This window comes from Nomascus leucogenys, chromosome X (assembly GCF_006542625.1).
Source record: "Nomascus leucogenys isolate Asia chromosome X, Asia_NLE_v1, whole genome shotgun sequence".
NCBI classification, from domain to species: Eukaryota; Metazoa; Chordata; class Mammalia; order Primates; family Hylobatidae; genus Nomascus; species Nomascus leucogenys.
Window position 1 is genome coordinate 66,563,858 of NC_044406.1, and position 18,958 is coordinate 66,582,815.

General features: G+C 36.0%; 1 protein-coding gene across 2 annotated transcripts in view; it reads right to left on the reverse strand.

Moving 5' to 3' along the window:
• Window positions 1–18,958, reverse strand: part of ZDHHC15 (zinc finger DHHC-type containing 15) — a 173,617-nt gene that overhangs the window by 134,112 nt on the left and 20,547 nt on the right. The window contains exon 2 of one of the 2 annotated variants that reach the window (XM_003268984.4): window positions 15,236–15,262. The exons of the other annotated variant lie outside the window; for it this stretch is intronic. Within the exon in view, the coding sequence (XP_003269032.1) occupies window positions 15,236–15,262 (27 nt within the window). The remainder of the gene's footprint in view (window positions 1–15,235; window positions 15,263–18,958) is intronic. 2 annotated transcript variants of the gene reach the window in all.

The window sequence follows — 18,958 nt, forward strand, 5'->3', positions numbered from 1 at the left end:
GTTGGAAGTAAAGCACTCCTCAGCAAATGTAAAAGAATAGAAATTATAACAAACTGTCTCTCAGACCACAGTGCCATCAAACTCGAACTCAGGATTAAGAAACTCATTCCAAACTGCTAAACTACATGGAAACTGAACAACCTGCTCCTGAATGACTACTGGGTACATAACGAAATGAAGGCAGAAATAAAGATGTTCTTTGAAACCAATGAGAACAAAGACACAACATAACAGAATCTCTGGGACACATTTAAAGCAGTATGTAAGGGGATATTTATAGCACTAAATGCCCACAAGAGAAAGCAGGAAAGATCTAAAATTGACACCCTAACATCACAATTAAAAGAACTACTGAAGCAAGAGCAAACACATTCAAAAGCTAGCAGAAGGCAAGAAATAACTAAGATCAGAGTAGAACTGAAGGAAATAGAAAGACAAAAATCCCTTCAGAAAATCAGTGAATCCAGGAGCTGGTTTTTTGAAAAGATCAACAAAATTGATAGACCGCTAGCAAGACTAATAAAGAAGAAAAGAGAGAAGAATCAAATGGATGCAATAAAAAATGATAAAGGGGGTATCACCACCAATCCCATAGAAATACAAACTACCATCAGAGAACACTTTAAACAGCTCTATGCAAATAAACTAGAAAATCTAGAAGAAATAGATAAATTCCTTGACACATACACCCTCCCAAGACTAAACCAGGAAGAATTTGAATCTCTGAATAGACCAATAACAGGCTCTGAAATTCAGGCAATAATTAGTAGCTTACCAACCAAAAAAAGTCCAGGACCAGATGGATTCACAGCCAAATTCTACCAGAGGTAGGAGGAGGAGCTGCTACCATTCCTTCTGAAACTATTCCAATCAATAGAAAAAGAGGGAATCCTCCCTAACTCATTTTATGAGGCCAGCATCATTCCAATACCAAAGCCTGGCAGAGACACAACAAAAAAAAGGAATTTTAGACCAATATCCTTGATGAACATCGATGCAAAAATCCTCAGTAAAATACTGCCAAACTGAATCCAGCAGCACATCAAAAAGCTTATCCACCATGATCAAGTGGGCTTCATTCCTGGGATGCAAGGCTGGTCCAACATATGCAAATCAATAAACTTAATTCAGCATAAAAACAGAACCAACGACAAAAACCATATGATTATCTCAATAGATGCAGAAAAGGCCTTTGACAAAATTCAACAACACTTCATGCTAAAAACTCTCAATAAATTAGGTATTGATGGGATAGATCTCAAAATAATAAGAGCTATCTATGACAAACCCATAGCCAATATCATACTGAATGCGCAAAAACTGGAAGCATTCCTTTTGAAAACTGGCACAAGACAGGGATGCCCTCTCTCACCACTCCTAATCAACATAGTGTTGGAAGTTCTGGCCAGGGCAATCAGGCAGGAGAAGGAAATAAAGGGTATTCAATTAGGAAAAGAGGAAGTCAAATTGTCCCTGTTTGCAGATGACATCATTGTATATCTAGAAAACCCCATTGTCTCAGCCCAAAATCTCCTTAAACTGATAGGCAATTTCAGCAAAGTCTCAGGATACAAAATCAATGTGCAAAAATCACAAGCATTCTTATACACCAATAACAGACAAACAGAGAGTCAAATCATGAGTGAACTCCCATTCATAATTGCTTCAAAGAGAATAAAATACCTAGGAATCCAACTTACAAGGGACGTGAAGGACCTCTTCAAGGAGAACTACAAACCACTGCTCAATGAAATAAAAGAGGACACAAACAAATGGAAGAACATTCCATGCTCATGGATAGGGAGAATCAATATTGTGAAAATGGCCATACTCCCCAAGGTAATTTATAGATTCAATGCCATCCCCATCAAGCTACCAATGACCTTCTTCACAGAATTGGAAAAAACTACTTTAAAGTTCATATGGAAGCAAAAAAGAGCCCACATTGCCAAGTCAATCCTAAGCCAAAAGAACAAAGCCAGAGGCATCACACCACCTGACTTCAAACTATACTACAAGGCTACAGTAACCAAAACAGCATGGTACTGGTACCAAAACAGAGAGATAGATCAATGGAACAGAACAAAGCCCTCAGTAATAATGCCGCACATCTACAACCATCTGATGTTTGACAAACCTGTCAAAAACAAGAAATGGAGAAAGGATTCCCTATTTAATAAATGGTGCTGGGAAAACTGGCTAGCCATATGTAGAAAGTTGAAACTGGATCCCTTCCTTACATCTTATACAAACATTAATTCAAGATGGATTGAAGACTTAAATGTTAGACCTAAAACCATAAAAACCCTAGAAGAAAACCAAGGCAATACCATTCAGGACATAGGCACGCACAAGGACTTCATGTCTAAAACACCAAAAGCAATGGCACCAAAAGCCAAAATTGACAATTAGGATGTAATTCCACTAAAAATCTTCTGCACAGCAAAAGAAACTACCATCAGAGTGAAGACACAACCTACAGAATGGGAGAAAATTTTTGCAATCTACTCATCTGACAAAGGGCTAATATCCAGAATCTACAATGAACTCAAACACATTTACAAGAAAAAAACAACCCCATCAAAAAGTGGGTGAAGGATATGAACAGATACTTCTCAAAGGAAGACATTTATGCAGCCAAAAGACGCATGAAAAAATGCTCATCATCACTGGTCATCAGATAAATGCAAAACAAAACCACAATGAGATACCATCTCACACCAGTTAGAATGGCCATTATTAAAAAGTCAGGAAACAACAGGTGCTGGAGAGGATGTGGAGAAATAGGAACACTTTTACACTGTTGGTGGGACTGTAAACTAGTTCAACCATTGTGGAAGTCAGTGTGGCGATTCCTCAGGGATCTCGAACTAGAAATACCATTTGACCCAGCCATCCCATTACTGGGTATACACCCAAAGGACTATAAATCATGCTGCTATAAAGACACATGCACACGTATGTTTATTGCGGCACTATTCACAATAGCAAAGAGTTGGAACCAACCCAAATGTCCAACAACGATAGACTGGATTAAGAAAATGTGGCACATATACACCATGGAATACTATGCAGCCATAAAAAATGATGAGTTCGTGTCCTTTGTAGGGACATGGATGAAACTGGAAAACATCATTCTCAGTAAACTATCGCAAGGACAAAAAACCAAACACCGCATGTTCTCACTCATAGGTGGGAATTGAACAATGAGAACTCATGGACAGAGGAAGGGGAACATCACACTCCGGGGACTGTTGTGGGGTGGGGGGAGGGGGGAGGGACAGCATTAGGAGATACACCTAATGCTAAATGACGAGTTAATGGGTGCAGGAAATCAACATGGCACATGGATACATATGTAACAAACCTGCACATTGTGCACATGTACCCTAAAACCCTAAAGTATAATAATAAAATAAAAAAAAATAAAAAAAAAAAAAAAAAAAAAAAAATAAAAAAAAAAAAAAAAAAAAAAAAAAAAAAAAAAAAGAAAGTGTGGCGCATATACACCATGGAATACTATGCAGCCACAAAAAATGATGAGTTCATGTCTTTTGTAGGGACATGGATGAAAGTGGAAACCATCATTGTCAGCAAACTCTCATAAGGACAAAAAACCAAACACTGCATGTTCTCACTTATAGGTGGGAATTGAACAATGAGAACACGTGGATACAGGAAGGGGAACATCACACACCGGGGCCTGTTGTGGTGGGGGGAGGGGGATTTAATGCGTGCAGCACACCAACATGGCACATGTATACATATGTAACTAACCTGCACATTGTGCACATATACCGTAAAACTTAAAGGATAATTAAAAAAAAAGAAAAACAAGGTATTCAGGTAACAACTAGTATAATGAGTAGAACATTAGTTTGTATCTCAATACTAAAGTTGAATATAAATTGCCTAAATAATCTATTTAGAAGATACAGAATGGCAGAATGGATAAAAATCTACCACTCAAGTATCTCCTGTCTTCAAGAGACTCACCGAAGACATATGGACTCACATAAACTTACGGTAAAGGCATGGAAAAAGATAGTCAATGCAAATGGAAACCAAAAGTGAACCAGAGTAGCTATTCTTATATCAGCAAAACAGACTTTAAAGGAACAAGTTTAAAAAAGACAAAGAGAGACATTATATAATGATGAGAAATTTAGGGCAATAGGAAAATGTAGCAACCCTAAATATATATGCACCTAACACTAGTGCTCCCAAATTTGTGAAACAATAACTATTAGACCTAAGAAACAAGATAGATGGTAACACAGCAATAGTGGGAGACTTCAATACTCAACTGACAGCACTAGACTGGTCATCGAGACAGAAAGTCAACAAAGAAACAATGGATTTAAACTATATACCCTATAACAAATGGAATTAACAGATATTTACAGAATATGCTACCAAACTACTGCAGAATATACATTCTTTTCTTCAGCACATGGAACATTTTGCAAGATAGACCATATGATAGGACATAAAAAAGTCTCAATAAATGTAAGAAAGTTGAAATTACATGAAGTACTCTCACAGACAACAGTGGAATAAAATTGGAAGTTAACTCCAAAAGGAACCTTCAAAACTATACAGATACATGGAAATTAAATAATCTGCTCCTGGATCAACAATAAAATCAATATGGAAAGGAAAAAATTGTTTGGACTGAATAATAATAGTGACACAACCTATCAAAATCTCTGGTATACAGCAAAGGCGGTGCTAAGAGGAAAGTTTGTAACATTAAGCATCTACATCAAAAAGTCTGAAGAGTGCAAACAAACAATTAAGCTCACACCTCAAGAAACTAGAGAAACAAGAACAAACCAAACCAAACCAAGTGGAAGAAAACAATGTAACAAAGATCAGAGCAGAACTAAATGAAATTGAAACAAAAAATACAAAAGATAAATAAGACAAAAAGCTGGATATTTGAAAGATAAACAAAATCAATAGACCATAAGCAAGATTAACCAACATAAAAAGAGAGAAGTACAAATAAGCTCAATTAGAAATGAAATAGGAAATATTACAACTGATAGCACAGAAATACAAAAGATCATTGAAGGCTACTGTAAATACCTTCAAGACCACAAACTAGAAAACCTAGAGGAGATGGATAATTTCCTAGAAATATTCAAGCTTCCTAGGTTAAACCAGAAAGAAATAGAATCTCTGAACATCCCAATAACAAGTAGCAAGATAGAAAGAGCAATAAAAAATGCTAACAAAAAGAAATCCAGGACCAGATAAATTCACAGCTGAATTCTATCAGACATTCGAAGAATTGGTACCACTCCTACTGAAACTACTCCAAAAGACAGAGACAAAGGGAATCCTCCCTAAATCATTCTATAAAGCCAGTATCGCCCTAATACCAAAACCAGGAAAGGACATAACAAAAAAAGAAAACTACAGACTAATATCCCCGATGAACAGAGATGCAAAAATCCTCTACAAAATACTAGCCAACCGAATCCAATAGCATATCAAAAAGATAATTCACCATGATCAAGTGGTTTCCTACCAGGGATGAAGGGCTGGTTTAACATACACAAGTCAATAAATATGATACACCACATAAATAGAACTAAAAACAATAATCATATGATCTCAATAGACACAGAAAAAGCATTTGATGAAATCCAGCATCCCTTTATGATTAAAACTCTCAGCAAAATCAGCATAGAAGGCACATACATTATGGCAATGAAAGCCATCTATGACAAACACACAGCCAACATTATACTGAATGGGGAAAAGCTGAAAGCATTCCTCTTGAGAAATGGAAAAAGACAAGGATGCCCACTTTTTCTTTTTTTTGAGACAGTGTTTTGCTCCTGTTGCCCAGGCTGGAGTGCAATGGCATGATCTCGGCTCACAGCAACCTCCGCCTTCCGGGTTCAAGCGATTCTCCTGCCTCAGCCTCCTGGGTAGCTGGGATTACAGGCATGCACCACCACGCCTGGATAATTTTGTATTTTTTGTAGAGACAGGGTTTTTCCATGTTGGTCAGGCTGGTCTCAAACTGCTGACCTCAGGTGATCCAGCCGCCTCAGCCTCCCAAAGTGCTGGGATTACAGGCGTGAGCCACCATGCCTGGCCGCCCACTTTTACCACTTATGATCAACATAGGATCAGAAATCCTAGCCAGAGCAATCAGACAAGAGAAAGAAATTGGTACAGAGAGAAAAAAAATCCAAAACCGATAGAGAAATTCAAACTGTTGCTGTTCACCAATGATATGATCGTACACCTAGAAAACTCTAAAGACTCATCCTAAAATCTCCAGATCTGGTCAATGAATGCAGTAGTGTCTGGATATAAAATCAATGTACATAAATCAGCAGCACTGCTATACACCAACTATGGCCAAGCTGAGAATCAAATCAAGAACTCAACTCCTTTTACAATAACTGAAAAAAACAACAACTAAGGAATATACCTAACCAAGGAGTGAAAGACCTCTACAAGGAAAACTACATAACACTGCTGAAAGAAGTCATAGATGATACAAACAAGTAGAAACACATCCCATGCTCATGGATGGGTAGAATCAATATTGTGAAAATGACCATACTGACAAAAGCAATCTACAGATTCAATGCAATTCCCATTAAAATATCATCATCATTCTTCACAGAACTAGAAAAAAAAAATCCTGAAATTCGTATGAAACCAAAAAAGCACCCAAATAGCCAAAGAAAGACTAAGCAAAAAGAACAAATCTGGAGGTATCACATTACCCAATTTCAAAATATACTACCAGGCTATAGTTAACAAAACAGCATGGTACTTTTATAAAAACAGGCACACAGACCAATGGAACAGAATAGAGAACCCAGAAATAAAGCCAAATACTTAGAGCCAACTGATCTTTGACGAAGAAAGCAAAACACAAAATGGGGAAAGGACACCCAATTCAACAAATGGTGCTGGGATAGCTGGCAAGCCACAGGCAGAAGAATGAAACTGAAGCCTCATCTCTCACCATATACAAAAATCAACTCAAGATGGATCAAAGACTTAAGCTAAGACCTGAAATCATAAAAATTCCAGAAAATAACATAGGAAAACTCTTCTAGACTTTGGTTTAGGCAAAGAGCTCATGACCCAGACCCAAAAGCAAATGCAACAAAAACAAAGATAAATAGATTGGACTTAAAAGCTTCTGCACAGCAAAATAAATATTCAGCAAAGTAAACATAAAATCCACAGAATGGGAAAAAATATTCTTAAACTATGCATCTGATAAGGGACTAATATCCAGAATCTACAAGGAACTCAAACAAATCATCAAGAAAAAACAAATAATCCCACTGAAAAAGTGAGCTAAAGACATGAATAGACAATTCTATAAAGAAGATATACAAATGGCCAACAAACATGAAAAAATGCTCAACATCACTAATGATCAGGGAAATGCAAATCAAAACCAATGAGATACCACCTTATTCCTTCAAGAATGGCCATAATTTAAAAATCAAAAAACAATAAATGTTGGCATGAATGTGGTAAAAACGGAACACTTTTACACTGCTAATGGGAAGGTAAACTATTACAACCACTGTTGAAAACATTACGGAGATTCCTTAAAGAACTGAAAGTAGATCTACCATTCGACTCAGCAATCCCACTACTATGTATCTTTGGTTTAAAATAAAAGAATAAAAGAAGTCATTATAAGAAAAATACACTTGCACATGTATGTTTATAGCAGCACAATTCACAATTGCAAAAATATGAAACCAGCCTAAATGCTCATCAACCAATGAGTGGATAAAGAAAATGTGGTGTGTACTTACCATGGAATAATACTTAGCCATTAAAAGGAATAAAATAATGGCATTTTGAGCAATCTGGATGGAGTTGGAGACCATTATTCTAAGTGAAGTGTCTCAGAAATAGAAAAAAAAAATCATATGTTTTCAGTTATAAGTGGGAGCTAAGTTATGAGGATGCAAATGCATAAGAATGGACTTTGGGGATTTAGGGGAAGGATGGGAGTGGGGTGAGGGATAAAAGGCTATGCATTGGGTTCAGTGTACCGTTTGGGTGATGGGTACACCAAAATCTCAGAAATCACAGCCAAAGTACTTATCCATGTAACCAAACACCACCTGTTCCCCCAAAACTATTGAAATAATAGTAATAATAATAATAATAAATGGTTACATAAATCTAGTACACCCATTCGATGAAATACTCTGAGATCATTTTAAAATGAAATATATTTGTATATAGTAACATGGAAATACATTTATGATATATTATTAAGTAAAAAATATAGTTTCAGAAAAATATGCACAGTATCACTCAATTAAAATAAACAACCAAGCCTATATAAATATACATATCTATACTTATATGTTTCTATGTGAATGCAAAGACAAAGATCTCAAATACAAATAAAACTAAATATAGCAGTTGTCTATGAATAGTGATAGAGGAGGCAGTGTGAAGATAACTGGAAATTTTCATTTTCTAGATTTCTATATTGTTTGACTTTTCTTTTATTATTATTATTATTATTATTAATATACTTTAAGTTTTAGGGTACATGTGCACAATGTGCAGGTTTGTTACATATGTATCCCTGCGCCATGTTGGTGTGCTGCACCCATTAACCCGTCATTTAGCATTAGTTATATCTCCTAACGCTGTCCCTCCCCACTCCCCCCACCCCACAACAGTCCCTGGAGTGTGATGTTACCCTTCCTGTGTCCATGTGTTCTCATTGTTTAATTCCCACCTATGAGTGAGAACATGCTGTGTTCGGTTTTTTGTCCTTGCGATAGTTTACTGAGAATGATGGTTTCCAGTTTCATCCATGTCCCTACAAAGGACATGAACTCATCATTTTTTATGGCTGCATAGTATTCCATGGTGTATATGTGCCACATTTTCTTAATCCAGTCTATTGTTGTTGGACATTTGGGTTGGTTCCAAGTCTGTGCTATTGTGAATAGTGCTGCAGTAAACATACGTGTGCATGTGTCTTTATAGCAGCATGATTTATAATCCTTTGGGTATATACCCAGTAATGGGATGGCTGGGTCAAATGGTATTTCTAGTTCTAGATCCCTGAGGAATCGCCACACTGACTTCCACAATGGTTGAACTAGTTTACAATCCCACCAACAGTGTAAAAGTGTTCCTATTTCTCCACATCCTCTCCAGCACCTGTTGTTTCCTGACTTTTTAATGATGGCCATTCTAACTGGTGTGAGATGGTATCTCATTGTGGTTTTGATTTGCATTTCTCTGATGGCCAGTGATGATGAGCATTTTTTCATGTGTTTTTTTGGCTGCATAAATGTCTTCTTTTGAGAAGTGTCTGTTCATGTCCTTCACTCACTTTTTGATGGGGTTGTTTGTTTTTTTCTTGTAAATTTGTTGAGTTCATTGTAGATTCTGGATATTAGCCCTTTGTCAGATGAGGAGGTTGCGAAAATTTTCTCCCATTTTGTAGGTTGCCTGTTCACTCTGATGGTAGTTTCTTTTGCTGTGCAGAAGCTCTTTAGTTTAATTAGTTCCCATTTGTCAATTTTTGCTTTTGTTGCCATTGCTTTTGGTGTTTTAGACATGAAGTCCTTGACCATGCCTATGTCCTGAATGGTATTGCCTAGGTTTTCTTCTAGGGTTTTTATGGTTTTAGGTCTAACATTGAAGTCTTTAATCCATCTTGAATTAATTTTTGTATAAGGTGTAAGGAAGGGATCCAGTTTCAGCTTTCTACATATGGCTAGCCAGTTTTCCCAGCACCATTTATTAAATAGGGAATCCTTTTCCCATTGCTTTTGTTTGTCAGGTTTGTCAAAGATCAGATAGTTGTAGATATGTGGCATTATTTCTGAGGGCTCTGTTCTGATCCATTGATCTATGTCTCTGTTGTAGTACCAGTACCATGCTGTTTTGGTTACTGTAGACTTGTAGTATAGTTTGAAGTCAGATAGCATGATGCCCATAAATATTTTTGTAACAAAAATATCTATATTTAAATGTCTTTTAGGAGTGAGTTAGCATCTAAGGGAGGCTTTTATCTGATCTCTAAACCTTAATTATAAAGTAATTCTACAATAATAAATATAAAATAATATATTATTGAGATCACTGAGATAACTAATTAAAACCAAACTGAAGATTTCCTATGCAGTCTAGAGGTGAGTCTAAAAGATCATACTGTAGCCCAGAGGTTTTACTCTCAGTGCCCTCTCACCCTCCTGATGTTTAATATAATACCAATAAATTAAGGTTAGTATAATTGAGAATCTGACACAAAGCAGATCTTTATTTTATTTTTAAACTTTTATTTTAGGTTCGGGGGCAAATGTGAAGGTTTCTTATATAGGTAAACTTGTGTCAAAGGGTTTGTTATACAGATTATTTTGTCACCCAGGTATTATTAATCTTAGTATCCAATCGTTATTTTTTTCTGTTCCTCTGCCTCCTCCCACTCCACATCCTCAAGTAGAACCCAGTGTCTGTTATTCTCTTCTTCATGGTTCATGAGTTCTCATCATTTATCTCCCACTTATAAGTGAGAACATGTGGTATTTTGTTTTCTGTTCGGTAAAGATAATAGCCTCCAGCCCCATCCATGTTCCCACAAAAGACATGATTTCATTCTTTTCTATAGCTGCACAGTACTTCATGGTGTGTTATGTACCAGATTTTCTTTATCCAGTCTGTCATTGATGGGCATTTAGGTTGATTCCACATCTTTGCTATTGTGAATAGTGCTGCAATGATCACTTGCCTGCATGTGTCCTTATGGTAAAATGATTTATATTACTCGGGGAATATATACCCAGTAATGGGACTGCTGGGTTGAATGGTATTTCTGTTTTTAGGTCTTCGAGGAATCACCACGCTGTCTTCCACAATTGTTGAACTAATTTGCACTCCCGCCAACAGTGTGTAAGTGTTCCCTTTTCTCCACAATCTCACCAGCATCTGTTATTTTTTGACTTTTTAATAGTAGCCATTCTGAGACGGTATCTCATTGTGGTTTTGATTTGCAGTTCTGTAATGATCAGTGATATTGAGCTTTTATTCATATTTGTTGGCCACATGTATGTTTTCTTTTGAAAATTGTTCATGCCCTTTGCCCACTTTTTAATGGGATTATTTGATGTTCTCTTATAAATTTGTTTAAGTTCTTTACAGCTGCTGGATATTAGACTTTTTTCGAGCACATAGTTTGCAAAAATTTTCTTCCATTCTGTAGGTTGTCTCCCATTCTGTAGGTTGTTTACTTTGTTGATAGTTTCTTTTGCTGTGCAGAAGCTCTTCAGTTTAATTAGATCCCATTTGCCAATTTTTGCTTTTGTTAGAAGCAGATATTTCTACACTTTGGATTTTCCAATGGAAACCTAATATTATATTCTTGTATCAGTTTGCTAGGGCTGTCATAATAAAGTAACACAGACTGGGTCTCTAAATGGCAGAAATTTATTGTCTCACAATTCTGGAGGTTAGAAGTCCAAGATAAAAGTGTCAGCAGGATTGGCCACTTTGAAGGCCCCTCTCCTTGGCATGTAGATAGTCATCTTCTCCCTGTGTCTTCACATGGTCTTCCTTCTGTACCTATCTGTGTCCAGATTTCCTTTCCCTATAAAGACATCAGACTGGATTATGGCCCACCCTAGTTGACCTCATTTTAACTTAACTACCTCTTTAAAGACCTTATACAAATAGTCACATTCTGAAGTACTGAAAGTAAGGGCTTAAACAGATGAATTTTGAGAGGACACAAGTTGACCCATAACAGTTCTGTTATTTAGAAATTACATTTATTTCTGAAAAGGTAAATAATTACAACCGTTTTATGAATGAAATCAGAAAATTTAGTATGCAAACCATTTAAAATGCAAATTAATTATTAGATTAGTTGAACTTTTGTTTAAAATGATTAATGGACCTTTTTGCAGAAGAGCAACTGTGGGCAATGCATTATTTTAATTATATGTGCATCATCTGATGGATCATGCCTAAAGTTCATATCATTCCTAAATTTATCTCTTAATCATCACCTCATCCCTGGACTCTACTAAATCCCTAAGCTCCAGATCATCCCAGATTTTTACTTCAAGGGTGGAGGAGGGAAGATTTCCCAGTCATGATCTTCAAAATATGGATAGTATGATGCTGAATGAAATCATCTATGCAATATATTTATGAAATCAAAATAAATACATTATCATGTTTTTTAAAGTATGATCTGTGGGAAAACATATGAACTCACATATTTAAAAAAGATCTAGTATTTGATGGCACAACAGGGTGACAACAGTCAACAATATTTTGTTGTATATTTAAAAATAACTAAATGGTATAACTGGAATATTTATAATACAGAGAAATAATAAATGTTTGAAGTGATGGATATCCCATTTACCCTGATGTGATTATTACACATTGTATGCCCATATCAAAATATCTCATGTACCCCCTAAATATATACACCTACTATCTATCCACAAAAATTAAAAAATAAAAAAAGAGTATCTGAATCCTGCAAAACCAAGGCAGATATTATATATATATATATATATATATATATATATATATAATATTCAGGATTATGATTCAGATGACCTGAGCTTTAGTCCTTTCTGTGCAGTAGAATCAGCATAACTAGGTCAATATATTTTACTTCTTTGGTTCTCAATTGTTCTCCCTATAAAATACAAATGTATGGATTTTGACAATCTATTCACAAAAGTAGTCATAAGGAATTATAATCCTGAAATATGTTATGCTTCTTAGAAGAAAGATCTTTCAGATCCTCTCCAATGTTAATAACAATAAAAATCATAATCATAATACTATTAACTATTATTTTGTATTTATCATGTGTCAGGCACTATACCAAGAGACTTACATACATAATCTCATTAGTGCTCAAAATAACCATGAAAGATCACAGAGGAAGAAAGTGAAACTTAGAGAAGTTAAGTTCCCCAAGATCACATATATAGTAAGCGGCAAAGTCAATACTTGATCCGAGGTAGATGTAACACCAAAGTCTGGTTATTTGCTACGGATACAATGCTTTTTAACAGTGCGTTAGAGAGTGAAATTTATCAGGAATTGTATTAGTTTCCTAGGGCTGTGGTAATAAATGACCACAAGCTGGGTGGCTTAAAATAAGAGAAATTTATTCTCTCAGAGTTCTGGAAGCTAGAAGTCTGAAATCAAGGTGTAGGCAGGACCATACTCTTGCTGAAATGTTCAGGGGAGTATCCTTCTTTGCCTCTTCCTAGTTTCTGGAGGTTGCTGGCAATCCATAGTGTTACTTGGCTTGTGGCAGCATAACTCCAGCCTCTGTCTCCATTTTCATATGGCTGTCCTCTCTCTGTATGTGTCTGTGTATCCAAATTTCCCTCTTCATATAAGGATACCAATTACTGTATTAGGGCTCACTTGAATCCAGTATGGCCTTATCTTAACTTGATTATATCTGAAAAGACCATCTTTCCAAATAAGGTCATATTTTCAACTTCCAGGTGGATGTGAATTTTAGGGAGACACTCCACAAGCCAGTACAGGAATCATTATAAGTAAATAAGAAATGGGAAAACTTTTGCAGTGTTTGACTATGGTTTTCTTAAGCTTTGGAGACTGAAAGTTTATGTGATTTGAGGCTTTAATTTCACTGCTTTTTGTTTTCTTTGCCAATGCCAAATAATGTTCCTACTGGCAGTCATATACTGTATTGTGTTTTACTTTAATAGTGCAGTATAATTTGAAACCTATTACATAGAATTGTGAAAATATAATTTGAAGATGAGCAACTGTGGGCAATGCATTATTCTTGATTATATGTGAATCATCTGATGGATCATGCCTAATGCTCATCTCATTCCTAAATTCATCTCTTAATCATCACCCCATCCCTGGACTCTACCAAATTCCTAAGCTCCAGATCATCCCAGATCTGTCACAGATCCACAGGATTAGAAGGGACCCCAGATAGTCATTAGACTATGAGTCTGTTTCTAGTCAAGTCTCACTGGCTTATGCCATTATTCCTATTATGGTACAGTATCATCTAATCATCTAAGCCTCTACTCAATTTGTCTTGAAAATTTATTGTGGAAAATATTTATATATAATTATTCAATATTTTATTCAGAAGATGATCTCTGACCTTAAGGGTCATGCATAAGAATAAGAAGCAACTCAAGACTTGCTCTAATATTGTAATAATGGTAGGAAACGTACTGAATCACCAGTACGTTCTGTTTACCACTGTTCTAAGTGCTCTACATACATTTACTCATTATATTTTGACACTTCTATGTAATAGGTAGTGTCATCATTTTTATTCTATACATGAATAAAATGAACACAAAGAGGTAAAATAATTTACTAGGAAATAGCAGAGCCAGGATTTGAATTCAGACAGTCTAGCTACAGAACTCACACTTTTGTATACTATGGTCTACTGTCTTCTAACCACTCTGCTCTCTTGCCTCTACAGCCAATGCCTCTGTTGAATGAATAACAGCAAACTGGAGCTTTAAAACAGCATAATATGAATGCTAGGTAGGTTAATAAATTATAACAATTAATTCCCCTGAAGTGAGAATTAAAACTGGCTATATAAAGTGGCTACATAAACACTCACGGTTATTACTGATAAAATAATGTAAAGCTAAAGGTTTATTAAGACTAATGATTAGCTTACACTTTTTTAAATGGAAAATGCCACAATCTCTTTAGAAAGATAGTATATTTTGCAGGTCAAGCCAAGATGGTGGTGAGGAGCAGAGAGGAACACAATAAATATACTGGAACTGTGATGGTGAAGGATCACCTTTAAAGGATCACCTTTAAGGATGCCTTTAAAGTCTCTTCTGGGGCCTTTACTCCATGCCTTAAAGAGGAGATGGACTGGGTAGAAAGGCAACATACCTAGGACAACAGTATTGAACAAAGAGACAGCCTAGGGTCACTATGTCAGACAGAGTGCTTAACTGTGTCCTTCTCTGTCATAAATCCTGATAATTTCCAATTCTTGTCCTACAGCCAAAGGGGACACTGAAGATGTTTTTTTTCTATCTCTGGGTAAGCTTCCTGAAAACCATCATTCTAAACTTTCTCCTCACCCAAGTGTATTCCTGGGAAAATTGCTCAGTCTATAGGCTTTTATGTTATTTACTTTTAGATGAAAAAAAGGACACAGTCCTGATCAATACAATTTCCAACATCATCTTACCTTTTTCTGCTGGGCTCAAAACAGTCACTGTGAAGAGACAGGAGAAAGAGAGAGAGAGAGAGAGACAGACAGAGATGGATGAGAGAGAGAGAGAGAGAGAGAGAGAGAAATTAGTTATATTTAAAAAGTCTTGTCTAACTCATTTTCCACAGCATCATTTGAGTAATTTATATAATAGTACTTTAGGAAACCACTAGCCAAAGATAAGGGAAGCCAAGGGTGATTACATTCCATCTTTTGCTATCTTCCTTTCTCTTAAACCTTCAGCAAGGCTTTCAATCATGAGAAGCTGCTTAATCAAGATGATTTTCAATGTTTCTTTCTCCACTGGGCTCTAATTAGCTGGGTAGAGATCCAGCAATAAAAGGCATATGTAAACATGCTTTCTTTTCTTTTTTATTATTGTTATACTTTAAGTTTTAGGGTACATATGCACAACGTGCAGGTTTGTTACACATGTATACATGTGCCATGTTGGTAAACAAACAAAACAAACAAAAGATGGTTTTCATACAAAATGATCAACAGTTAAGGATCAGAAAAATAGGGAAAAAGTCCAAACAGAGAATGAGACTATGTTCTAAGGGCTATTTCTTCAGGCCTTTCATCAGTCATACTTTCTTTTTTTCTTCACATATAGGTCTATTTTATTGAGTCTTAAAAATTTTCCTTTTCATGATTATTTGAATGGATTTGTTACTATGGTTACATTTCACCTGTGTTAAAAATCTGACAAGACAATGTTTTTCTTTTTTTCTAATGAGTCTGCTTGAAGATTGATACCAACTCCTTGTTTTTGTTGTTTTCCAGTTAAACAATCAATACTGGTTAATAATGCTTGAAAGAGGTGCATACTCTACTTTCCCAATACAATTGGAAGTGGAAATGAAGCATTGATCAGTCAACCTGGGACTTCATGATTTTGTACGTACATGCTGCATGACTGCATTGGTTCCACTAGGCCCTGAATTGGACTAGTAACATTTTTTTAAAAAAAAACTTTAAAATGAAGTGAGAGAGAAAGCAGAGTTTCTTGGAGACCAATATTAATAAGGAGGAGCTGATAAATTGCTGTTTGGTATGTTTCCTATCCCTGGCTGAATACTTGCAGCTAAATAAGAAGTGGAGGTCCTAACTCCCATTTGCTTGGCTACTTGCTAAAGTACTGTGGGTGAGGGAAAATTACTTAGTACTTGTAGATAGTGAGACGAGACATGTGTATACAGAAGAAGGAGTGGGAGCCGGTGAATTCTCCAGGTGGGGAACAGCTATCTGTAAATAACTGCAGAACTTTTAAGTGCAAATGGGATTGGTTTATATGACCCAAGAGCAGAGGGCAGAAATAGAACTAATAGGTTAAAGCTGCAGGTTAACACATTTTAGCTCTGTATTAACAAAAATAATGACAACAATAATGATGATGACAATGACTAGCAGCTTTGGGAAAAAGTGTTTCCCATTACATACATTTGGAAATGTTGTAGAGGACATTCAGACATTAGTTTGGAAGTTGAATTGACTTGTAAAGTCTTTATTACCTCTGAAATTGTGTAGGAAGTAAGTCCAACGGAAAATATATTTTTTTTGCAAACTTCCCTTTTGGAAATTACATACTTTTGAGGACAAAAGGACATCTATTCTAAAAGATGTGGCACTTATCTTGGTACTTCTGCCTTTCCTGTATTTTTTCCAATAATGCCTTTTGCACTATTAAAGAAAGAGGCTAGAATATTTCAGTCACATTTAAAATGAAAATGTTGCAAGAATCACAACAAACTTTTACAAAATGAATCTGTTATCACAAATCTCATGGGTAAGTGTACATTTAGCCATTCTATGGGTAACTTGGCGTGCAGATTTTAGAGTGATGTGGTGATACATGTAATTATACACCTTCTCTGTTTAAGTTTCATTCACTAGTAGGGGTGAAATTATTGGAGTTATCATCAAATAGCTTTTTGCACTGTCTCTCCTTTTTTCTTTCATTATTTACTGACTCTTTGCAAGTAGGTATGGAGAAAAATTAAGGAAGGATGGTATATATGGAATAGTTTTTCATCACAGACAACCAGTGTTAAAACCAAAGCATAGTTTATAATTTCCTTTAAATAGATGCATATTGTAGGGTTCACAGAAGTATACAAGTAGAAAAATCCTAATTTGGGGCTAGATGTAAATGGTCAAAAATCGTAGAAAGGACACTGAAGAAACTCTATAGCCGTGCAATCCAATAGAAATGATGTGAGCCAGGTAGTTTAAATTTTCTAGTAGGAACATTTTTTAAAAAGTTAAAGAACGCCAAGTAAACTCAATTTAAAAAATATATTTTACCAATATATCAAAATATTTTCATTTGAACATGTTTTTTTAAATTATACTTTAAGTTCTAGGGTACATGTGCACAACATGTAGGTTCATTGCATATGTATACATGTGCCATGTTGGTGTTCTGCACCCATTAACTTGTCATTTACATTAGGTATATCTCCTAATGCTATCCGTCCCCCCTCCCCCCACCCCACAACAGGCCCCAGTGTGTGATGTTCCCCTTCCTGTGTCCATGTGTTCTCATTGTTCAATTCCCATCTATGAGTTAGAACATGCAGTGTTTGGTTTTTTTGTCCTTGTGATAATTTGCTGAGAATGATGGTTTCCAGCTTCATCCACGTCCCTACAAAGGACATGAACTCATCCTTTTATATGGCTGCATAGTATTCCATGGTGTATATGTGCCACATTTTCTTAATCCAGTCTATTGTTGTTGGACATTTGGGTTGGTTCCAACTCTTTGCTATTGTGAATAGTGCCACAATAAACATACGTGTGCATGTGTCTTTATAGCAGCATGATTTATAGTCCTTTGGGTATATACCCAGTAATGGGATGGCTGGGTCAAATGGTATTTCTACTTCTAGATCCTTGAGGAATCGCCACACTGTCTTCCACAATGGGTGAACTAGTTTACAGTCCCACCAACAGTGTAAAAGTGTTTCTATTTCTCCACATCCTCTCCAGCACCTGTTGTTTCCTGGCTTTTTAATGAATGCCATTCTAACTGGTGTGAGATGGTATCTCACTGTGGTTTTGATTTGCATTTCTCTGATGGCCAGTGATGATGAGCATTTTTTCACGTGTCTTTTGGCTGCATAAATGTCTTCTTTTGAGAAGTGTGTGTTCATGTCCTTCGCCCACTTTTTGATGGGGTTGTTTGTTTTTTTTCTTGTAAATTTGTTTGAGTTCTTTGTAGATTCTGGATATTAGACCTAAAACCATAAAAACCCTAGAAGAAAACCTAGGCAATACCATTCAGGACCTAGGCATGGGCAAGGACTTCATGTTTAAAACACCAAAAGCAATGGCAACAAAAGCCAAAATTGACAAATGGGATCTAATTCAACTAAAGATCTTCTGCACAGCAAAAGAAACTACCATCAGAGTGAACAGGCAACCTACAGAATGGGAGAAAATTTTTGCCATCTACTCATATGACAAAGGGTTAATATCCAGAATCTTCAACATGTTATCCACATAAAAATTATTGTGATAGTTTATATTCTTTTTTTCACTAAGTTTTGGAATGCTGGTGTATATTTTATGCTTCCAGAACATCTGAATCCAGATGACACATTTCACGTGTTTAATAGCCATATGTGGCTAGTGGCTACAGAATTAGTGGAGTTCAAAAGGGACTTGTGAAAGGAGAGTATGAAGTTTGAAAATATC